The sequence below is a fragment of the Euprymna scolopes genome, chromosome 8 (genome assembly GCF_053919585.1).
Source record: "Euprymna scolopes isolate OS-2025 chromosome 8, ASM5391958v1, whole genome shotgun sequence".
In the NCBI taxonomy this organism is placed as follows: Eukaryota; Metazoa; Mollusca; class Cephalopoda; order Sepiida; family Sepiolidae; genus Euprymna; species Euprymna scolopes.
In genome coordinates, this window is record NC_136489.1 from 42,411,586 (window position 1) to 42,437,089 (window position 25,504).

At 34.2% G+C, this 25,504-nt stretch overlaps 1 protein-coding gene across 5 annotated transcripts in view; it reads right to left on the bottom strand.

Annotated features, from left to right (window-relative positions):
- Positions 1-41: 41 nt before the first annotated feature.
- LOC145283530 (uncharacterized) overlaps positions 42-25,504 on the bottom strand; it is a 260,711-nt gene continuing 235,248 nt past the window's right edge. For 3 of the 5 annotated variants that reach the window (XM_080132400.1, XM_080132396.1, XM_080132398.1), the window contains exons 6-11: positions 22,326-23,249; positions 20,507-20,681; positions 20,035-20,196; positions 16,147-16,292; positions 13,487-13,631; positions 42-241 (exon numbers count right to left, since the gene is read on the bottom strand). In XM_080132400.1, the coding sequence (XP_079988526.1) occupies positions 119-241; positions 13,487-13,631; positions 16,147-16,292; positions 20,035-20,196; positions 20,507-20,681; positions 22,326-23,249 (1,675 nt within the window). In that variant the 3' untranslated portion in view covers positions 42-118. The remainder of the gene's footprint in view (positions 242-13,486; positions 13,632-16,146; positions 16,293-20,034; positions 20,197-20,506; positions 20,682-22,325; positions 23,250-25,504) is intronic. The other 2 variants (XM_080132397.1, XM_080132401.1) reach the window with 1 other exon arrangement.

Genomic DNA, 25,504 nt, shown 5'->3' on the forward strand with positions numbered 1-25,504 from the left:
AATGCTTTTTATGCACATTAAGATTCAATGTTAAGTCAAGCTTTTCTTGAAGTGAATTTCTTTACTGAGTATATCCATTAATTCTACAGAATATATTTACAATTAAGTTGAAAAATGGTCATCTGCCGAATGGAATTGTTCTACTTGGTGGCAACCATGCTTGTTGAGGTTCTATCATATAAGACTCGTCCAGGTGACATAATTCTCTTTGTTTCTTTAATTCTTCTTTCTCTTGTTCTTCCTACAAAAAAGTGAAAAGAAAAAAAAATCATTAATCTTAAGCTAATTTAATTCTTGGGATTTTTTTTCTTTTATCAATAACTTTCTTGCAATATCCATATTTCATTCAGTTTGGGAAAAAAAAATTTTTTCCTTTACAACAAATGTATTTAACTTCCAATTCCTTCAAAATCCTTATTTTGGTTTGAAATTTCGTTAAACTGAAGCCATTGATTACGTTAAAAAAAAAATTCTGTTATCAGCTTTCATATAATCAATTTTAAATATTAACCCACTTATTTTGTAACTACTTATCAATAAAAAGAATAGCTATTTCTAAAATCTTTTTACAATGTTGCTTTAATGAAATGTTTAATTTTACCTACAAGCCCAATGCATATAGTCACTCTAACCTATATATATATATATACTAGCAGAAGTACCCGTTGTTGACTTGGTTCAAAAACAGTCTACAGAAAATTGGCTGTGATTGATGAAAGTATGATAGGTTAGGTTTTGATACTCAAAAATTTTACCCTAAGCAAAATATGATGAAAGTAAAAATAATTTTCGGGAAAATATATATATATTTTTTTTATATCAACTTTGTTTCGATTCGTAGCCAAGAGTGACCAACAAAATGATGTTTCCTTACAAAGAGAAAATGTTATATATATAATAATATAAATATACAAGAAATAAATCTTACCATAGTCAATAAAAGTTACTTTTATGGTAGAAAAGTTCATTGGTTTGTAATTTTAAGTAATTTGTAAAAAAAAAAATTTTTTATTTATTTTTTTTTATTTATTTTTTTTTATTCACAAACCGGTTTAAAAAAAAAAGAAAAAAATTCAAAATGGCAGCGACTTTGAAATGGAGAGTCCCGTTTTCAATTTGAAGGAGGGACACCTGAGCATTCTGTGTTAACAATTTAAGAGAGTTCTGTCAATGTAAGGAATATTTAATGTTTTCCGTTATTTTGTGCTTGAGGAACATTCGATTATGGCGTGCATAGTTTATATAAAAACTAATTTAAGTAATCGCCTAAAATTTTGTTTTAATTTAGGTTCAAGAGCATTAAAAACTATTTCAAAAAAAAAAACAACTTTTATTGACTATGGTAACATTTATTTCTTGTATATTTATTTTTTCGGGTAGTCATTTGTTGGCTTTTCTTCTAAACACTCTTACTAAATAATATCGACGAAATATCGAAAAACCAAGAAACAAAAAGTTTTGAAAAATAATGAAGCTTTACTTACTTTAGTAAAATAATCCGAAACAGCAAAATGGGATATTAAAAAAGTAAACACGTAATCACTTTAGTTTTTTAAAGCAAAGAATCGATATGAATAAGAAGAAAATGGCACCCTTTTCAAGCAGAACAGCTTTGTTTCAGTTTTACAAGATTGAACGGTGTAGTATTGCTCAGTCGAATTCAGGGTTGTAATCAACTGAATTCCTTCTAGTACACTGACAAAAAGCTTAAACAGATATATAAATAAAAAGGTTATGTAAATGTTTTTAAAAAGACATAAAAACGTGAGCAGGATTTTTTCCTTCTTTTGACACGATAACAAGTAACATTCTTATTTTTTATTATTTAGTTATGCAAAATTTGTGTCAAGAATTGTCTACAGTTCCAACTTTCTTTTTTTTTGCTTTCACTTGAATAAGAACGTGAATTTATTGGACACTATGATTCAACTCAAAAAAATAAATAAAAGCTAACGTGAATTAAGGTGTTATTGTGGATCCTCACCCCTTTTAAAAAACCTTGGTAAACTTTGTGACATATTTACATTCTATGGAGGTCAGGCGCGAACGAACACTCAATAATTTTAATATACCATATTTCTTCAAACTGAAACATAATTATCAAATAGATATGAAAAGTCTTTGTTAAAGTTTGTGCCATATTTCCATGGAGTACAGGCGTGAACGCAGACCTCAAAATTTTATTATACCATCCCTATTTAAGTTGAAACATACTTATCAAAGTATTCTTATGTACATCTATATCAAAAACCCAAACGTTTTTTTAATTTTATTTCCATTGTTTGGGGGTTAGGCGCGAACGCAGATCCCACAATTTTTATGAACCACCGTTCTGCCAGATCAAACATACACATTTCTGTGTCTTGATACATTTTCTATCATTATATGTAATCAGTTTTTTAAAATAGTCAACCATATAGGAGCCTATTCGTGACCAGACAGACGTTCAGCTTTATATATATATATATCTATAGCGAATGGAAATTTAATTAACTTTCTTGGATTCATATTTTTGGATTTTACCGTCATTGGATAATTTACCTTTCACCAGATTATCCATTCACGTGAAATCAGCCTTTTCTTTGCCATATTCCCTCTGCATCACTTTTTGTTATCAAGTAAGATCTTTGACATACTTGCAGTTTCATCGAATACTTTTATATGCAAAATCTGGTCCCATATTTTGCTAATTCCTACCCTCTGATGAGAAGGAAAGTATTTCTTCGAAACTCCGCGGATTAAGGACTATCCACTTAATAACTCTTTTTCAAAGTGTTTAACATGTTTTATTAACTATTTGCTCTCTCTCTCTCTCATATATAATCACAAAATTTCGTTTTTTATATATATATATATATATATATATATATATAATCACAATTTCGTGTAGGAGTGGTAAAGTTAACAAAAATAAAATGTCCACTTACTCCTATTGCTTGGAATAATTCAAAAGTTCACAATTTTACGAAGCACATACATCATTGATGCTCATATGCACATAAGCAATTCTTTAAAAATATTTTAATACTAGCTGTATTTGCCCGGCCATGCGTTGTTGTGGTTAAGTTTGGTTGATGCAAGTATTAGATTGATTTATAATGCAGACACACTTTGCAAATAGTCAGGAATGGATAGTTTAAAGGCTTCAAAATCACATAAGATTTTGAAGTATATAAGGTATCAATTTTTGATTATGATTAAATGTTAGTCGAGCAATATAGTTCAGTGTGTAAGGTCTCGGCTATATTATTCACATAATCCGTTTTATTTTTAGCATATAAAGAAAGAATATTAGTCAATCGTACATAGAAAAAAGGCTGGCATATAATAAGCATGTGCTGAAAAAACGTATTCACATGTGCAATCTATGTAAAGACAAGATTTAGCACAGTAGCATAAATGTATAAGAACAATTAACATCTGGTATATTTAATGTAAACATAAAAGTATTCTTGGCTTATAAACCTGTCTTGATGTGACGCAGTTGGTTAATATGATTGTATTTGGTTTATTTTATTTAAAATGATTGTCTCTTGTAGAGAGTGATGCCATATTTGCAAAGTTTTCGAGCGGCCGTTTTTGTAATATGTAGATTCAAGAATATACAAATTGTCAGATTTCGATCAATGAGATTTGGCAAAATATGAGAAGGGAGAATTTATTTTTGAGTTGGGAAATGGAAAGATTGTTATGTATATGATTCAGTTAATAAAAAAAACTAATATATATATATATATATATATATACACATAAATATGAGATAGCTCAAAATTTGATGTAGAACCATTTTTGTTAGTTTACAAAAAAATTCCTTATTCACCAGGTTGCCAAAAATATATCTCTAAAACTAATATGAAATTTTTTTTTTATCTTGATATACATATATAATTAGATTTAAAAAAAAAAAAAAAAAAAAAAATTTCCTATTAGTTTGAGATTACCCTGTATATAGGTATGTGTATATATTTATATACCTAACTTATCTTTTCATTGTTGGTCCCCAAACAAAGGAGGGATTGGATTCACTCTCATTCATTTGTTTGCACTTTTCTCAATGGATTCTTTTTTTTTTTTTTTTTGTACAAACATTTGTTGTGGTGAAAGTAAATTTTACACTTGTGGAGGGGGACCTCGCTTGTTTGATTAGCAAACTTGAAAAGGTCTAAAGTTTTCTCAATCTTAAGAAACTCCGGGATCCTTTACTGAAATGGAGTCTAATGATTAAATAATAATCAAATTTAATGCAAATCTGATATATTAGAATTCTACGATGGGAGATTGTGCCCACATTACACCCCCAAAACCTTTCAAAATACATTTAAAAAAAAACAAAAAAAAAAAACCTGAAATTTTGATAATTGATGTTGAATATAACTACTGTTAGAATTTTTAAAAAAATTATCTGGATTTCCATTTGCATAAAACTAAATCCAATTAAAAAGAAAATGGTCCACATTATGATCCTTTATGGATAGCATGTGTTTTCCAAATGATCAATATACACTTCGATATATTTTTTTTTTTTTTTTTAATTCATGCAGATTACATATTTATTATAGACACAATTCTCTATCGATGATTATATTGAACGTACAACATTCCACCCTCATTCCTTGGCTATATATATTGTTATATAATTATAGGGAAAGTTTAAAGTTTTTGTAGAATATTTACAAGTCGAGCATGCATCATCCGTATTTGTTATTTTACGCTTGTTTTGTTGTGTAACTTGTCAGCGAGGAAGTTTGAAAGTGAGGGAATAACGAGATATACAGAGAGAAAGAGGGTGGGGAAGTACAGAGAGAGAGAGGAGTAGACATGAACAGAAAGGGTCGGTCAGCCCCAACTATAAATGACTACGGCGACAATTCCCCTTTGCTGACACCGCAGTAAACACACCCGGGATAAGACCCCCTCCCCTCTCCTCTGCCATGCGCAGTGGAAGAACAGGAAACGGATCTTTTGGGGTCGGGTCGGACCAGCGACGGAGCTAGACGCATGCTGCGTGGCTCTCACCAATGAAGGAAAATATGAGGATTTTCTGTGGATGATACTTATGCGACAGCAACACGGAAGAAGAATTACGGCTGAAATGAGAAACAAACAAGACAATATATCAAACGCGCGTACAGAATAAAGTCGGCGAACAGTAAGCTACCGTTTAGCTGGTGAATTTGTCATCATCCAGGGAATTGGTGGAAACTTTATCAACATTCCAATCCACCGAATCTCTCTTGATTCATCCATTATAAATGGACCAGTGGAAGTTGTGGCTAATTTACCGATGAAGGGCATCTCAATGTTGCTTGGCAACGACTTAGCCGGCAAGAGAGTTGTACCACATCCAAGAGTGGCGACCGAGCCGAACCTGGTAGAAAGTACTGAAAGGATAGGAGAGAAACACCCAGGCATATTCCCGTCGTGTGTAATTACCCGGGCACAGCCCATGAAGAAGGCCGCAGAGGAAAATACGGGGAGGAAAGAAAGGCTTGAAAGTGATGATATCATAGACCTATCTGAATCGTTCTTGAACACTGAGATAGGACCAGAGATCCAATTAACAGAAGAGTGCAACATACCTAACAAAGATGGACCTGTCAATAGCGTCCAACCCCAACCCCAGAACCCAATAAGTAGAGAACAACGAGCAGATGAGGAAATTTTCCCATTGTTTAGGGAGGCACTATCCGAGAAGGAACTAGAGAAGGTACCTTCTGGATACTTTATTAAAAAGAGGATATTGATGAGGAAATGGAAACCTCTGCATGCACCTGCATCAGAAGATTGGTCCGTAATACATCAATTGGTATTACCACGGACGCGCAGGGCTGAAGTATTAGAGACAGCTCATGAGACCCCTCTAGGAGGACACCTGGGTATCCCAAAGACATATGAGCGGATTGCCCGACACTTTTACTGGCTAGGGATACGCAACAACATAACTAAGCATTGCCGCATGTGCCATACATGCCAGGTAGTAGGCAAGCCGAATCAGAGAATACCTAATGCCCCCTTACACCCCATACCCGCCTTGGAGGAACTCTTTTGCCGCATTATAACTGATTGCGTAGACCCACTCGCCAAAAGAAGACAAGGAAACCAGTATATACTGACGATCATGTGTACATCCACCATCCGGAGGCAATCCCGCTAAGAAATATATCTGCTGAGAAGATCACGACAGCCCTCCTCAGTTTCTTTTCCAGATTTGGGTTGCCAAGATTAATACAATCTGATCGGGGATCAAATTTCATGTCTAGGACGTTTCGTCAGTCCATGAATACACTGGGCATAAAAAAGGTAGTGTTAAGCGCTTACCATCCCCAACTCAAGGAGCCTTAGAGAGGTTCCACTCAACCCTTAAAATGATGATGCGAGCCTACTGCCCTGATCACCAAGGGGATTGGGATGAGGGTATCCCCCTTCCTGATGTTCGCAGCGCGAGATGCTCCGCAGGAATCCTTAGGATTCAGCCCCTTCGAAAGGGTTTTTGGTCACTCCGTACGCGGTCCCTTGGCCCTGCTAAGAGAAGAATGGCTGCAGGAAGGTCCAACCCATGAGTCCCTGTAAGACTGTGTCACAGTTTAGAACCAGACTTAATGAAACTATCTAGTACGTGAAAATCGTTGCATAGCCCAGGAGAAGATGAGGAGACACTACGACCGAAACACTGTCTCCAGAAGCTTTAAGGTCGGAGACAAGGTGCTCATCCTACTCCCCATACCCGGCTACCCACTTAAAGCCAAATTCCATGGCCCTTATATGATTACCCGGAAACCTAGTGATCTCAACTACATAGTTAGTACCCCTGATCGCAGGAAAGCCACGCAACTGTGCCACGTCAACATGTTAAAGCCCTACTTAGAGAGGGATGAGTCCAATTCCGTGATAGCTGCAAATGTATCTGTTCAGACGACTGAACGCGCAGATGATCATGAACTGACCATAGAGAAAGATGGTCATCTACCGAGATTATCGAACTCTGAAGTCTGGGCCAACCTTACTTCCAAGGTATCGCACTTGAGCAGTAGCAAGGGAAGCGATATAGTCACCCGTATCCGGGAATACGCAGACCTATTCCCCGATGTTCCCAAGCAAACAGATGTCATCCAACACGATGTAGACATAGGAGTTACTACCCCGATCAAACAACACCAGTTAAGACGAAAATCATGCGATAGGAAGTCGATTACATGCTCGAGCATGGTATCATCGAACCTAGTCAGAGTAGTTGGTCATCACCTTGTGTACTAGTTGACAAGCCTGACGGATCTGTCCGATCCGATTTTGCACCGACTACCGCAAAGTAAATGCAATCACGAAAGCAGACTCCGACCCCATCACCCGGATGGATGACTGCATAGACAAGATCGGCGAGGCAACACACATCACCAAGCTAGACCTGCTGAAATGATATTAGTGTGTTACCCTGACAGAGCGCGCTAAGGAGGTATCAGCCTTCGTTACGCCGCACGGCCTATATCAATACTGGGTCATGTCCTTTGGGATGAAAAATTCGCAGGCGACCTTCCAGAGAATGATGAATTCGTGTCTGCGAGATTTACCTGGTGTTGAGACTTATATTGACGACATAGCCATTTTTTTTTTTTTTTTCTTTTTACAAGGTAGTCACCACTTATCAAGGCCTGGAAGCCACTCAGGGATAAGGGTTATTGTGTGTACAGTCTGTTAGTTTTGGAGATCTGATAAAGTGTCTTTCTTAAGGAGGCGGTTCATCAGGAATTTGTTCACATTGGACTTTAAGACATCCAGGTTGTAGTCAGGTGGGAAACAGGCAACCGGAACAGAGTTCCACAGGCGTGCACTTCTAACAAAGAAGCTTTGTTCATGGAATCTACGTTTTGATTTTGGCAAGAGGAGTGGGGGAAATTTTTGACAGTGGTTTCAGCTAGGCGTGTGTTTTTCGTGAAAGATTGGCGAGGGGGAACCAGAGATTGGAGTTCAGACGAGCACCTGCCATGGTAGTAACGATAAAACAAAGACAGGCTCACAACGTCTCTTCTGTGGGAGAGAGGTTGCGGGGAAGAGAAAAGGGCACCACCCACTAGGCCACGAAGTCTATTTTGTACTCTGTCAAAGCAGGATAGGCTGTTTTTAGCAGCTCCTGCCCAGATGTGGCAGCAGTACTCCATCCTTGGACGTACTTGGCTTTTATACAGATAGAGAATTGTATCAGGGGTGAGATATCTTCTGGAGCGGTAGAAGGATCCTACCATTTTTCCAGTGATTTTGGCAACTGACTTGATGTACGTATTCCATCTCAGGTCAGGGGGTAACGGTCAAGCCCAGAAGCTTATCAAAACATGGAGCTTCCCCTAGACGAGAGCCACCCATATCAATTGATGCCAGATGGGGATCAGAGCGTTGATGATGTAAAGATAGGAGCTTGGCTTTAGATGCATTAAAAGTAACCAGCCACCTCCTCCCCCACTGTACCACACGCTCAAGATCAGGCCTTTGATGTGTTGCCATAGATGGTCGTGTCATCAGCATAGATATCAACGAATGATTTAAGTGTGTGTTTTGGGAGATCATTGATGTATATCAGGAAGAGAGTTGGGCCTAGGATGGACTCCTGAGGGACTCCAGCATTAATATTGATGGCCTCTGATTTCTGCCCATCAACTACTATTCTTATGAGCCTATCGGACAGAAATGATTCTATGATTGAGAAAACATTTCCAGTTATACCGTAGCTGAACATCTTGTGAAGTAGGCCCTTATGCCATACTTTATCAAAGGCTTTTGATATGTCAAGAGCAATTGTCCTAGAGAAGAAGCCTTTGTCAAGAGATTCACTAATCCTATGAGATATAACCGTTAGCACATCTGCTGTAGATCTGGCAGAACGGAAACCATATTGCATGTCACTAAGAAGGTTATTTCTGCTGAGGTGGTTGACTACTTCTCTATTTAATATGGATTTCAGCAGCTTACACATGACATACAGGAGACTTATTGGTCTGTACTGAGAGGGAGAGGACTTATCACCTGAATTCTACTTAAAGCTTTTTTAGCACAATGATTGGAATACCGTCAGGGCCAGTTGCTTTACTGGAATCAAGGTTCTTGATTAGCTTGGCGACATCATGCACAGATATTTGTATGTTGCATAGCGTGTTGTCTGTTATAGGAGGAAATACAGGGAGTTGATGGCCTTCATTCGCATAGGGTAGAATTAGCTGCAAAGTTCTTGGCAAATAGTTTGGCCTTGTCTGATGCTGACGAGATGACCTCAGGTCCATTGATGATGGTTGGGATAGAACGCACACTTCTGTTCAGGATCCTCTTTGCTATTTGCCAAAACTGGTGGGAACCAAGCCGCTGATCAGCTACTTTGGATTTAACGGACTGAGCATATAGCTCTCTTGCATTTTTTATTACTCTTTTACAGTGGTTGCTGGCAGTCCTAAGGGCAGCTTTAGTCTCAGTGCATCTATTACGTTGGTAGCTTTGGAAAAAGTGATTTCTGTGCGCGATGGCAGCAGCATATTCTGGGGAGAACCATGGCTGGCTGTTAGGTTTTTGTTGGAATTTTTTTGATGGTATGAATCGGTCTATGCCTACAATTAGCCATTCGGTCAGGTCTGATACTATGGAGGACACATCTTTTTAAACATGGAATGCAGTGGTAGACCGAATATAAGTGTACGGAAGCTATCCCAGTAGAGTATCGATATACAGTACGGTGGAGAGGTACATCTCCAGACTTATTACATTTTGTTTTTCTTAACTGATACAACGACGTGGTCGGAAGATCCCAGAGGAGACAGAACAGAACTTGAACATAGCTCAGGGGACGTTGTGAGAAAAAGGTCTAGAAGGCTAGCATACTGACCGGAAGTATCGGGCACTCGGGTGGGTTCGTGGACAATCTGCGTGAGGTCATAGGCAATGGCAAAATCATGACAGAACCTCCTCTCATCATCAGTCTTAGAGTGGATCAGCCATTCCCCATTGTGGACATTGAAGTCACCACAAATGTGGATGTTAGCTGAAGGGTGAGCAGACAGGATGTGGTCAATTTTTTCAGAGATGCTCTTAAGGATAGTAACTCCGCTGTTGTGGGGGGCGATAGAGAGCGAATATAAATGCAGTGGTGTAAGCAAATGCAACCCAGAAGCACATATAAGGTAAATTAGGGTCTTCTCTGGAGATATCCCTACCACATGGAAAGCCATTTTTAATGTAATCATATATTCCATGTCCATGGCGATCTTGGGGGTCAGATTTAGATGTTAAGTTGGAGTATCCTTTAATTATGAATTCGTCAAGGGAAGCGGTCAACCTAATGCCAGTTTCACTTAGGAAGAATATGTCTGGTTTTGTCTTCTGTAATTAGGTTTCAACCTCTGGAAGGTTGAAACGTAGACCCCTGATGTTGAAGAAGGAGACCTGGTATTATTTTTCTGGAGGTATTTCGTGTTGAGGATTGGGATTTGTGGAACAGGTCGACAGACTTGGTTAGAGCAGGACAGAGAGGGAAGGTAAGAGAGAAAAGGAGAGGAAGATCTTTTTTTTTTTGTGTAGCCATGATAAGGTAAAGCCATAACAATTACCCACTAGTATGGAATCGCGAGGTCCCACTTAAAACCACTGCATGGTTCAGAATCCATTCACCAAATGGCAATACAGCAGCCCCAGTATTTTGCACCTGCTGATAGGACGGCCTCCTTAGTGGTTGATCCAAGGTTCGGGTTCCTGACTATCAGGTGAATAACGTCAGCCCAGATGAAACGTTTACCTCCAGCACCTTTACTAGTGACATGGCCACAAGGATAAACATAGAAACAGAAAATTTCCGACATCTCAGGCTACTGTTCACAAAGTACTGTCGTCCTGTAGAGCAGCTTTTTCTTCACCCTTTGTCAGAAACATCACTCATTGGAAATGAGGACTGAGGGACAAATAAGAGGAAGCGAGAGTAACGAGAACTGCCGATAACGCATCCACAATATGTTGTCTACTCTCCATTTAAAAAAAGAAAAAACCGAGGGGGGGGGTGTAAGGACTTATTAATATTTACTTAGTATAAGTCCGTCGCTTAAATTTGAAATTTAAGAGATTTGAAGATAAATTCCCCTCCCATAATTACGAATGAAAAGATGAAATAGATATAGGTTACTGTACTTTCCATTTAAGAGTTCATTTTTTTTTTCTTGCCAAGAGACACTTCAAACAAAGAAATTATGACAATTTATCACTGAAATAATTTTAAAGATACCGGTCCGGAGTTTCCACGTGTTCAGAGATTCATTAAGCTGGTTTCTTCTTTGCCAAAAGGCATCTATTACGTTGGAAAGTTTTTCACTCACTGACACTTGTCATTCGAGTTTCGCTGCTATAGCGGAAGTGGGAGAATTGGTTATGGTGGGAGGGATCTTTTCGTTTATATTTATGGAGAGAGTAAAGCATTAATCCTAAATTTTTTTTTTTTTCATATACTCAAGTAGCTTGGCCAACCACCTCATATCCCTAAAGAATGTCTTTAATAGGCTTAGACAGACAAACCTCACCGTCCACTTAGCGAAGAGTGACTTCAGAAAAGCCGAGGTGACATATCTCGGGCATAAAGTCAGAAATGGCAAGATATCCCCTGTTGGGGCAAAGATTCAGGGTATTTTGGATTTTCCTGCCCCGAACAATGTGAGGAGCCTAAGGTGGTTCCTTGGCATGGCTGGCTATTACAGGAAGTTCTGCCGGAATTTTTCTGATATAGTCTCACCACTTACCCAACTATTTTCGAAGGGATCAAAGTTTTCCTGGATGACCTTCTGCCAAAAGTCGTTTGACCAAATCAAATCCATGCTGTGTTCCCATCTGATCTTGAAGGTCCCAGACTTATCACAACCATTCCGCCTAACCATTGATGCCAGCGACTGTGGCATCAGTTCTGTTCTACTTCAGACTGATCACATCGGCATAGAACATCCAGTCTGTTATTTCTCAAAGAAATTCAATATATACCAGAAGGGTTACTCTACCGATGAGAAAGAGGAGCTAGCCCTGATCTTGAGTCTGAGGCATTTCGATGTGTATATATCGTCTTCGTTCGAACCGACCCTACTGTATACTGACCAGAATCCCCTCACATACTTGCATAGGATGAAAAACAAAAATAGACGTCTCCTCAGCTGGAGCTTAGCCCTGCAAGAATACAATTTATATATTACGAACTGACAATCTCTGCGCAGATGCTTTGTTCCGCACTTAGTATAAAAAGATAGTGAAAAGCAGAGTAGATAGTCACCCGATAGACCTCGACCCTTTTTGAAAAGCCTTGCTCGCAATCCTTTTCACTTTTGGTAAGGAGGTGTTATATAATTATAGGGAAAGTTTAAAGTTTTTGTAGAATATTTAAAAGTCGAGCACGCATCATCCGTATTTGTTATTTTACGCTTGTTTTGTTGTGTAACTTGTCAGCGAGGAAGTTTGAAAGTGAGGGAATAACGAGATATACAGAGAGAAAGAGGGTGGGGAAGTACAGAGAGAGAGAGAGAGAGAGAAGGAGTAGACATGAACAGAAAGGGTCGGTCAGCCCCAACTATAAATGACTACGGCGACAATTCCCCTTTGCTGACACCGCAGTAAACACACCCGGGATAAAACCTCTCCCCTCTCCTCTGCCATGTGCAGTGGAAGAACAGGAAACGGATCTTTTGGAGCCTTCTTCCTCTTTTTTGGGGTCGGACCAGCGACGGAGCTAGACGCATGCTGCGTGGCTCTCACCAATGAAGGAAAATATGAGGATTTTCTGTGGATGATACTTATGCGACAGCAACACGGAAGAAAAAGAAATACGGCTGAAATGAGAAACAAACAAAACAAGACAATATATCAAACGCGCGTACAGAATAAAGTCGGCGAACAGTAAGCTACCGTTTAGCTATTTTCTCTCTCTCTGTCCTTTACCCTCATCCGTCCACGCTGAACATTCAACTTGATGCGATGTACATTTTCTTTGCTTTATAAAATACAATGTTCTCTACTCGACTCCATTAATTACATAAGAAGAGAACAGAATTCCCTTCCCAAAAGCTCCTTCATTTTTTTTGCTATTTTATTTTATTTTCTCAACCCCTATTCTTTAGCTAATGTTAGTCCTTAAATAAAATTTATAAAATTTCATTTTGCGTTTGTCTTGTTATTTCATGAGTCCTGCTGTCCTGTATATATTTTACCGGTGTCCTGAGACAAGATATTCCATCCCCTCCCATTTCACCTCTTTTCATCATTTTTTTTTAATTTTTTTTTTTTATTGTTGTGCCCATTGGTCTCTCACTGTTCCCAGCGTATTCCGATGCGTAACAAAAGATATATATATCTCGCTCAATCATTCACCTGTTATAGCTTTTTAAAAGATGGAGCGTGAGTGTTGAAGACAAGATTCAAACAAGAATGCACGGAAGGTCTAGTTTTATGATTATATAGATAATAAAAGTAAACTGAAACAAAAGTTCCTTACTTTTCTCCACAGCCATTGTTGATAACTCTCTTCCGATTGACTTTCCTTTTGAATGTTCAAGTAATTCTGTTCTTCTTTTACGACTTGTGATGCTTTCAATTCGTCTTTTTTTTTCTGATGTAAAACCTTGTCTTTCTCTTTTTTCCTGCAATTGGGACAAGGAGGAACACATTAATTTTTTTTCTTTTTGTAAACAGCAAGAAGAACAACACTGACCTGTGCTGTGTCTAAGAAACAACCACAGATAAATCAACTAGAATGACCGTGAGGAAAGAATGCAAGATATATGTTGGAAATGAAAAAGCAATAAGTGGTGTTGCTATTTTTTTTTTTTTTTATATGCAGAGACATGAGTAAAGTGATAGATGTTAATCATGTGAGTGAATCATACTGAAGTTGTTGGGAAAATGTCCGTTTATCCATCACTCTTGAGTGAACGATGGATGTTATGAAAACGTTATTACAGTAGCTAGTAAAGTTAATAAGGAGAAAGTACTTGTGGTAGGCGATTTGAATGGTCATGTTGGAAAAACTCCTGGTGATTTTGAGGGTGTGGGTGATGATGATAGGAATACAAACAGTATCTGATATTGCAACGAACATTTTAGTTGAAAATATCTTTAGGAAAAAGAAAAGCAATTTCATTATGTCAAGGTAATTACAGAAGCCTCAAGTTGATGCATTGACTCCTGAAAATCACTGAGCATTGAATAAGTGTTGAAGAAATGCAATTTGGTTTTATGTCTAGACAAATTACAACTGGTACTACATTATCCTGAGGTCCTGGATATGACCTTGAACTATATCCGATGGTGAGAGCCCCAGCTTGCAGGCCTTAGGGAGTGTGGAGCCACCCTTTAATTGCCATTGCTCCCAGGTCCACTCTGACCCGGAGTGGTAGCACCTGTTAGGGTCCCAACTATGGGTTAAATAGAATACGACTTAAAAAACAAAAATCGTTCTTCAAAATCACCAGATTCGGCATTAAATAACCTGAAAAGGGTTGATATGCCGTAAAACAAAACAACCAACCAACATTATCCTGAAACAAAACCTTTTTATTGGGAATGTCAAGAAAGCTTTTGCCAATGCCAGAAGTGTTGTAAGCAGTGAAACCAACCTTGAAAAGGTTATCCCAAAGACTGGAAACTTTGTACAAACTAGGGGCAAACAAGTGATTCGTGAAGGTTGTTCAAGCAATGTACAGGGATGCTCTAAGTCATGTTAGAATGAACAGCACATTTAAAATAGAAATACATTAGGGTTCTGTACTGACTTGATAGTTTTCATTTACGTATCGGGGCTCTACATTGCGAGTGAAACAGTTGCATTTGAAAGTGTTTTTTTTTTCAAGTAACAACTAGAAATAATAAAACGCTTATCTTTTGGCAACTGTATTTCTTTCATTGGCAAACTTCCCACCCATTGAAAAATATCTTTTCAACTTTGTTTTTATTAAAAAAAAAAAAAAGTTTAAATATTTAAACAATAAAATTTTAATAGAACAATATACTATTATTTTTTTTTAACGAAGGATGTTAAAATATCTGAAGAAACTAGAATGTTTATACCTTCAAGAATCAACATAAAATTTGTTGTATATTTAGAATTACACTTATTTAAAAATATACAGAAAAATCTTTATGATGTACATACTCATCACAGAACGAAAATGTCAGATTCTAAAAATCGTGGGTTTGGCTAGTGACTTTTCTATTTGGCTAGTAAACGAAAATATTTAGTTGTCAAAGGTCAACTAAAGATAAATTTGTCTATAGAGTCCTGTGTCTTAAAAACATTGTCCAGAAGAGATGCTAATGATTTAAGTTTCCTGTGAAACAATGGAAGACCTTGTTGGGATTTGGATGAATGTATAACTCCGAGAGTGAATGTTGCCAAGATCAGTGGATGTAGTGTTGGAAAGAGGAAAGTTCCACTGCACAGTTTGTGAGTTTGGTGCAATTCAGTTTTTTGTGGTACCTGTAATCATCAGGTACACAAGAAATGCAATCAGATTACTGATTAGATTGACGGAAGATAATCAGTTTGTGTACAAAAAGTTTAAGATGACAAATATGAATGAGAACTCTGATGTAAATCTGGATGCCAAAGCTATTGAGGTTGTAGAAAAGTTTTGTTACTTTAGTGATAATATTGGAGCACAGGTGTGAGTGAAAGAATTAGAGGTTTATTGAAGAAGTTCAGGAAACTTATGCCATTACTAATGAGCAGAGAGTTACCACTGTTAACTAAAGAAAGAGTTTATCAGACACGGTGTACACAATGTGATGTATGGAAGTGAAACCTGGTCAGAGAGGATTGAGGATATGTTACATGAAGAGAAAAGAAAGGCTTAATTCTGATCATTTCAGAGGAAGATTAAATCTGGATAGTATAAGATGTTTGCAGAAGAGTAGACTTCGATTTTGTAGTCACATTGAAAAAAAGTGGATGAGAGTTCTTCAGTTAGTAGATGTAGAACAGTTGAGGTAGCAAGTTCATTTCACAGGGGAAAGCTAAGGAAAATATGGATGAAAGCGAACATGAGATTCTGTGCAAAGTAGCCATCTTGTTTAGTCACAATAGCTAACTTAAATAAGATGGTTACTTTGCTCAGAACTGATATTTACTGTAATCTAAAAGATAGAAATCCAACTCACCACAAAGCAAATGATTTTAAATTTTCTTCCTGCTTTTTTTCTTTGTTTTGCTCTGACAATTTCTGTTTTCTTTCTTCTTCTTCCTTTTTCTTTGTGTGTTCCTTCTTTAGGAAGTTATCTTTTTCTGTTTTCCATAATTCATAAAGCTACAAAAATAGAACAAAACTTAAGATTTCAAAGTTGATGGGTTGCTTGTTTTGTTTTACGGCATATCAATCCTTTTCTCTGGTTATATAATCCTAAGTCCAGTTATTTTGAGCAAGATAAAAATTGACAGTAGTTTCAAGAAATGCTATTTATCTTTGATTTAGAAACAGATGAACTATACACACATATGCGCACATTAGCAGAACCTGTGTACACTTTTTTTTTAATGAAGACTGTTTAAAAACGTCTGAAGAAATTTGATTGCTTATACCTTCTAGTCTTAACATAAAATTTTATGCATATTTAAAATTACACTTATTTAAAAACACTGAAACATCTTTATGATGTCCATACTCGTTATGGAACGAATATGTCACATTCCAAAAATCATGTAGGTTTTCCTAGTAACTTTTATATTTGGCTAGTAAATAGCTTAGTTATTAAAGGTCAACTAGAGATTAATTTGTCCATAGAGCTCTGTAATATGATTCTCCTAGGAAATGATATAAGATTTTATGATAATCGATGAAAGTGAGTGATAATATGCGCAAATCCTACAAAACATATTGTAATCTGACCATCATGAATTCATTTGTGGCGTCTGTGTTTGCAAAGCTATAACGTTTTGTTTTTTTCTGGTCAGGAATAATCTTTCCTATTTTATATTATATATGGAGATATATGCAGCAGCAGCAGCACTCCCTATAAGCAAGTTTAACAGGCTTCTTCTAAAGGAGGAAGTGTCAAGGGAATATTAAATTCACAAGCGATCCCCAATCACACGTATACCTCGATCAGGTAAGATGTAAGGTTTTTGCAGGGAAGTGTTGACGCCCTTTTAGTATTGACACAGTTCAATATTGCTTAACTTATAAACTATATACGAGAATCATTCCAAAAGTAAGCCCTCCAATTTTTAACTAAAACTATCTTTTCTACAGCTATAAAATATCAGTGTCAGCATCATTTTTTTTTTTAACTAGGCATACTTTCCAAGTGTTGTCCAGGATGCAGTGTAATTATTTTAGTTTTTCATTTTTATTTATTGTATTTACTCTTACAGAAAAAGTTTTACTTGTAAGGTAGACAACTCCTAGTATATTCTTCAATTGAAAAGTTATCACCGTTTGCTGATTTTGATTTTTGATGATTATCTTAAAATATTTCATATTCTGGATTGAACAAAATAATTTTTGAAATAAACTGCAACCAAGTGTGATATTGTTGCAAATAACATGGTACAAAAATAGCAAATGAAAATTAACTATTTGGATTCTTTGGATAACTGTTCTCATCTTTGAGTGATATTTTCACAACGTTTTAGTCAATGTAACCTCTTACTTCCTTCAGGTGTATTGTGTCTAACTTGGGAATCTACACCACTTTTATATCCCTTTACAAAGATTAAAATCAAGATGTAAATGATACAAAACCTTATGTCTAGAATCCTTATTTCAGATTTTTATCAAAATCCATTACATGATTTTGATTCTAGAAAATGTCTAAAATTTAAAAGCTTATGCTTAAGGAATTTGCAGATTAATTTTATGCAAATATGATTTAAATTTGAATTTTTAAATTGGAGGTTGTGCTCCTAATATGACCTATAAAAACACTAAAATAACCCCAAAGAAACTGAGATTTAAGGAATATTTGAGAACTTGATGCTGAATACCTATTGCTAAAATTTCATGAAAATTTGAGATGTCTGAATTTTCATAAATAGTTTCCTTCGCTGTTTTATCTAATTGCATAAAAACTAAATATAATCTGATTCATAAAATTTGAACCCTTTATGCCTAACAAGATTTGTAATATTGTGGGGTGGGTGGGGGTGGGGGTCCAAACTTTCGTAGCAAAGATTTTACAAAATACATTTTGCTTGTTTTTATAATTATTATAATTAAGGCAACCTAAAAGTTGCAATTAATACCCCTTGAAAGTTCTTATAAAGTGAAATTTAAATATTTTGATTGATTTATGAATCTTTTTTATATAATTACTTTGTTAAATTACTCAACCTGATTAATAAATGCAATTTTTGGGTTTTCCTAATTCTAACTTTTCATGTTTCATAGTTTTTTGTTAAACCTTGGTACCTTTTGCCACATTCTAGTTGTAATTAAATATTTATAGATGTATGAAGCAAACGATGTGTAAAGTTTTGTTTCATTTTCGTACAAAAAAAATTAAAATAAATTAGTCAATATCAAAACAAATCCAACTCTACAAAATTCTCCTATAGGTAGATAAACTTTGTGGAGACATTATTGTGAAATGGCAGGCAAAACTGATTCTCAATCAGTAAATAATTTGGCACTTGTACAGTTTAATCAAAACATTAAAAAATGAAAATATCAAGAAATGTTTAAATTGTACGTATCCGTTTTGGAATGAAGTTCTCCAAAATAATTTCACTTAATTTCATCAAGTAGTTTTTTTTTTTTACAGCGAAAAAACAATTTGTTATGATACTGAGCAAAAGGTTCGATTTTTTAGGAAGAAAAGCTGGTATTAAAGATGAGGAGGAAGTGTCGGCACTTTAACTGGAGTTATCTCCCCGTGGCGTTTCTAACATCCAAACAAAAATTCTTAAAAATCCAAAATGTCTACCTTCAACGTGCTGTCATAAAAACGTGTTTTTCCGCTGTAAAAAAAAATAAAAAATAAAAAATACTCTATCAAATTAAGTGAAATTTTTTTTGGAGATCTTCAATTCAAAACGGATACGTACAATATAACGTTTTTTCAGAATTTTCATTTTTTAATGTCTTGATTAAACTGTACAAGTGCCAATAATTCTATTAGCAGGCAAATTATTTATGATAAAGCAGGTGTTTGCCATCTCTGGCTGCCCTACTGGCTCTTAAAATTAGGGAAAACAATTTTGGTCAACTCTTCCAAGGGAGGGTCCAAAACATACAGAAAACATGGCTGGCTACACCCTTGCATAATGATTAATGTTTATTAGTGAATCCTGCATCTCTATCTCTACTATTATATAAAAGTCATTTTGTGTGTGTAAGTGAGTTCCTTCCTCATAAGTTCCAAAATAGCTGAGCCTATCTTTTGCAAATTTCACACAAAGCTAATTTATATCTGGCAGTGTTCTTGGATATGTTTTGTATAGAAATTCATCTGATAAGTATCAAAAAGTGAAAAAATCCGATCTTAAAAATAGTTTTTCTTATAGATTAAAAAGAATTTTTATAGGGGAATATTTTATGTTACATCGACCCAGGGAGATAAAATCTTAGCAAATCATTTCTTCTTAAAAAAAAAAACCAAACAGATTTATTGCCATCTGGAAATATAACTCAGTGGTAGTGTTTGATTATAGATCAAATGATCCCCCTCTTCAAGTCGTGGTACCTCACCATTTTATTTAAATTTTTTTCTTTTAAATGAATTCAATTTATGATAAAAGAAGAGGTACCATTTAAAATCGCTGCAAATCATTTCTTTGTTTGCATATTTTAAAACTAAACATTAATCAGAAGCAACTTGTCCAGGAAATTCATTGTGAAGCCATTTTTATTTTAGTAAAGTAATCCATCAGGCAAATTATTCCTTGTAATAGGATTGATTCTATAATAATGCATATGCAATCTGCATAAATTAAAATATGTTTGAGTATATCATATGACTGGACAATACAGAGCATCCAGTTAGTATACAAATATATAAACACGTAAAAGTACCTAACTTTACAGAGAGATGAATGAATAAAATGTGTCTAACCTTGACTGCTTTTTGTCTTTTCTCACGTATTTCGCGTTCTTTTTCGATTTCTGATTCTTTTTTAGTCATTTCGGATTTAAGTTTCTGCCTAAGTAATGGCACTTTCTGTTTCTTCCAAGTCTCAAAAGATACAAGAGCATCTTTTCTTTGAGTCACCAATTCCTTTGAAATCAAAAGAAAAAACATGAACATTTTTTAGGTTTTAGAAGAACATAAATGCCTGAAAATAAAGGTGAAAAAAAAATATTAAAAATAGGGTCCTAAATTATTTTAATGCAAAAAAGGTGACTGTAAATTTGGAACTTTGTTTCTTAGTACATAGAAAATACGTAACAGTTCATGAAAACTTTAGGGGTCAGAAAATGATAGCTTTGTGAAAAAAAAAAAAGAATATGCTTTTGTTCAATAGAAACTCGAGAACAAATCCAACAAATTGACAAAAATGTCCATAATTTGACAAAAAGTTACAAACTTTCTTCTTTTTTTCTTCTTCTTGAATTTTCTGTTTCTTTTTTTCTTTTATCAATTTATTCTTTTGGCTCTGCCATTCTTTAAAGATTTTCTCCCTCAGTTGGTTTGGATCCAATATCTCAACATTCTCATCAAGAGATTCCGTGTTTTTTTTTGGTTTTCCAGTTTTGTTTAAACTAAAAATTAAAAAAAAATACGATTTATAGCAGAACAAGAAAATAAGTCAGCCATCAGACAAAATTTTATTCTCGAGTAGCTTTTAACCTTTAATAAGTACTAACACATTTGTTATATGAAAAATAAAATCTGGACTTTACTTCTCTCTATTATATTCTAAAACTTATCCCATAAAATGGATCGGGTTTACTTTCAGCAGCCGTGTAACTCTTGCTTCTCTAATTTTGTCTTTTAGTCCTCACATTCCAGGAGCAATATTTCTGACAAAGAGGGAAGAAAAAAAAAAGCATCATATTCATACATTAAATTAAGAAAAAAAAAAGACAGAAGTGAAATTCCATCTAAATTTTAACTTTTAACCATGGCCACATAACAAAACAATCCAAAAAAAACTGAAGAACACGAGTTGGAAGGAAATTTAAATCCCATAATTATAATTTGTTTATTATTTCAAAAACAAGCAAAACACTTGTACACAACGCATGACAAAGCGAATGTCATGCTGGCCAACACAGAAATGGCACTGCACATGTATAACTGGACTCAAAGCAAGCCATGTATTCATTTGCATACGTACAAGCTTCGTATGGCATAAAAGATGGGAGAATTTGTTTGAGAGTCAGAGAGATTGCCGTGCGACGTCTGTTTCAGAAGAAGGAAAGGGGGAAGAACTAAGAGACAACCAAACAAAAAAAACTCAAATACAATACTCCTTGCAATTTTGTGATTATTAATTTAACTCAAAGTATTCTTTTTAAAAGTTTATTTGCATTATATATCTTTTATATGAATCTATTGTAAATTTAAAAACTTTTAAACTCCTTTGAAAATTTATGAACATAATGTTTTAAGCAAGTAGAGAAAAACATGCTTGAAAGGTGTCAAGATTATGAAGTGAAATTAAAACAAGATGGCGACCAAATTTGACCTGATGTTGTGTGATTTCGCTGACTCAATTAATCTCGGCACATTTCAAGCATGTTTTTCTCAGTTTACATGCATAAATAGATTTTAAATCAAAATTATTCATTATTTAGTATTTAATATTAATAATAATACTTTTCTTAAGTTTACATGTGTAAAACAAACTAGATTTTAAATCAAAATTATTTATCATTTCATAATATTTAAACTTTTCTTATATTTACATGCATAAAACAAACTGAATTTTAAATCAAAATTATTTATCATTGTATAATATTTAAATTTTTAATTTACATGCGAAATACAAAATGGATTTTAAATCAAAATTATTCATCATTTAATAATATTTAAACTTAAAAATTCACGCATAAAACAAAATAGATTTTAAATCAAAACGATTCCTATTTATTAAAAACATGAAACCATTTTTAATGCTTATACAGGATTTTTTCCTGCATTTTGCTCTGGCCGTAATCTTCAACATTTGCCCTTCATCAATCACACTTTATCTGACATCTAGCCTCCCAGTTTGTCAAACTGCAACTCTAATAATGTTTTTTTTTTTTTTTTTTTTTGCGTGAGGCATAGTTGAACGAGGCCCTAACAGATTTAACTACCTGCAAAGACTAGTGGAAGTAAATGTTGATGAGCTGAGCTTTGGTATAAGATGGGTTTCTAAAATTTACAAAAAACAAATATCAATTTATGTAATAACTTACAGTTGGTTCTTGGGCTTTCTTGGAGTTGGTGTTGGCCGGGATTCCGATAAGTGCTCTTCAAATAGAGAACTGATGTCCTTATCTAAACTTTGCTCTTTGTTCTTTGCGAGAGGCGGAAACTCTTCATGGTTTTCCGATGACTTCTTTTTTTGCACCGCAGGTTTCATTTCAGCAAAATCCTTGGTAAGAAAGTCAAACACAGATGATGGACTCTTCGGTGACATGGTTCGAGTGGTAGAATTCAAATCACGCTCATCCCCATTCTTGCTGGCTTTATTATTTTCCATCGGCAGCGAGCGCCTTCTGGAAAACGGAGTATTTATATCATCTGAAATGTCTTGCGGAGAGTTTTCATCTATCGAAAAAGTCCTATCACGAATGTTGATCGTGCTCTCATTTGAATAGGATTGTCGCTCAATAAAAGCAGACTTTTCTTTTTTGGCTTTCTCATCCAATTCTTGATCATTATTATTCTGAAGAGTGTGTGTTACGTCATTAGATTGTTCATTTCTTATGTTTTCAGAACGTCTATTAGTTGCATCTTTAAATTTTTCATTAGATTTTCTATTAATTGTGTCTTTAAATTCTCTGATTGGTACATCAACAGATGGCTTATTTTCCAATGTGTATGTCGATGTGATCTTTTCTTGTTCACTTACAGAATTACGTTTGTGTTTTGATGCCTTTGGGGACTCGGGTTTTTCCATGTCGCGTATACTGGATGGAGAGGTTTTTCCAAAGCTCTCGTCTACGTTATCTTGGAATACAGATGATGGAGTATTCGTTTTAAATGCATGACGTCGACTACGAGCTGAAGACAATTCACTGTTTGTGGAATCTGGATCTTTATTTGTGACATTTGGGGGTGAAGTGAGAGACTTTTTACGAACACTTGGAACAGGTCTGTTAAAATATAAAACAGGTCTGTTAAAAAATAAAAAAAACACCAATTAACACATAGTTATCACTTTTATATATAAACTAGCAAGCCATCTGACGTTGCCCGGTTGTAAACTATGCTTACATATGATATTTTAATTTATGCAGATTCCATATTTATTATTATAGAGCAAATTCTCTATTGATTATTATATTATACCCAATATATAGTAGTGATTATTATATTATACCCAATATATAGTAGTGATTATTATATTATACCCAATATATAGTAGTGATTATTATATTATACCCAATATATAGTAGTGATTATTATATTATACCCAATATATAGTAGTGATTATTATATTATACCCAATATATAGTAGTGATTATTATATTATACCCAATATATAGTAGTGATTATTATATTATACCCAATATATAGTAGTGATTATTATATTATACCCAATATATAGTAGTGATTATTATATTATACCCAATATATAGTAGTGATTATTATATTATACCCAATATATAGTAGTGATTATTATATTATACCCAATATATAGTAGTGATTATTACATTATACCCAATCTATAGTAGTGATTATTATATTATACCCAATATATAGTGGTGATTATTATATTATACCAAATATACAGTAGTGATTATTATATTGTACCCAATATATAGTAGTGATTATTATATTATACCCAATACATAGTAGTGATTATTATATTATACCCAATATATAGTAGTGATTATTACATTATATCCAATATATAGTAGTGGTTATTACATTATACCCAATATATAGTAGTGATTATTACATTATACCCAATATATATTAGTTATTATTATAATGTACCCAATATATAGTAGTGATTATTATATTATACCCAATATATAGTAGTGATTATTATACTATACCATATATATAGTAGTGATTATTATATTATGCTCAATATATAGTAGTGATTATATTATTATACCCAATATATAGTAGTGATTATTATATTATACCCAATATATATTAGTGATTATTACATTATACCAAATATATAGTAATGATTATTACATTATACCCAATATATAGTAGTGATTATTACATTATACCCAATATATAGTAGTGGTTATTAAATTATACCCAATATATATTAGTTATTATTATATTATACCAAATATATAGTAGTGATTATTATATGATTACATATATATAGTAGTGATTATTACATTATACCAATATATAGTAGTTATTATTATATTATACCCAATATATAGTAGTGATTATTACATTATACCCAATATATAGTAGTGATTATTATATTGTACCCAATATATAGTAGTGATTATTATATTGTACCCAATATATAGTAGTGATTATTACATTATACACAATATATAGTAGTGATTATTACATTATATCCAAAATATAGTAGTGGTTATTACATTATACCCGATATATATTAGTTATTATTATATTATACCCAATATATGGTAGTGATTATTACATTATACCCAATATATAGTAGTGATTATTAAATTGTACCCAATATATAGTAGTGATTATTATATTGTACCCAATATATAGTAGTGATTATTACATTATGCCCAATATATAGTAGTGATTATTACATTATACCCAATATATGGTAGTGATTATTATATTATACCCAATATATAGTAGTGATTATTATATTATACCCAATATATGGTAGTGATTATTATATTGTAACCAATATATAGTAGTGATTATTATATTGTACCCAATATATAGTAGTGATTATTACATTATACCAATATATAGTAGTTATTATTATATTATACCCAATGTATAGTAGTGATTATTACATTATACCCAATATATAGTAGTGATTATTATATTGTACCCAATATATAGTAGTGATTATTACATTATACCCAATATATAGTAGTGATTATTACATTATACCCAATATATAGTAGTGATTATCACATTGTACCCAATATATAGTCGTGAATATTACATTATACCCAATATATAGTAGTGATTATTATATTATACCCAATATATAGTAGTGATTATTATATTATGCCCAATATATAGTAGTGATTATTATATTATACCCAATATATAGTAGTGATTATTATATTATACCCAATATGTAGTAGTGATTATTACATTATACCCAATATATAGTAGTGATTATTATATTATACCCAATACATAGTAGTGATTATTATATTATACCCAATATATAGTAGTGATTATTACATTATATCCAATATATAGTAGTGGTTATTACATTATACCCAAT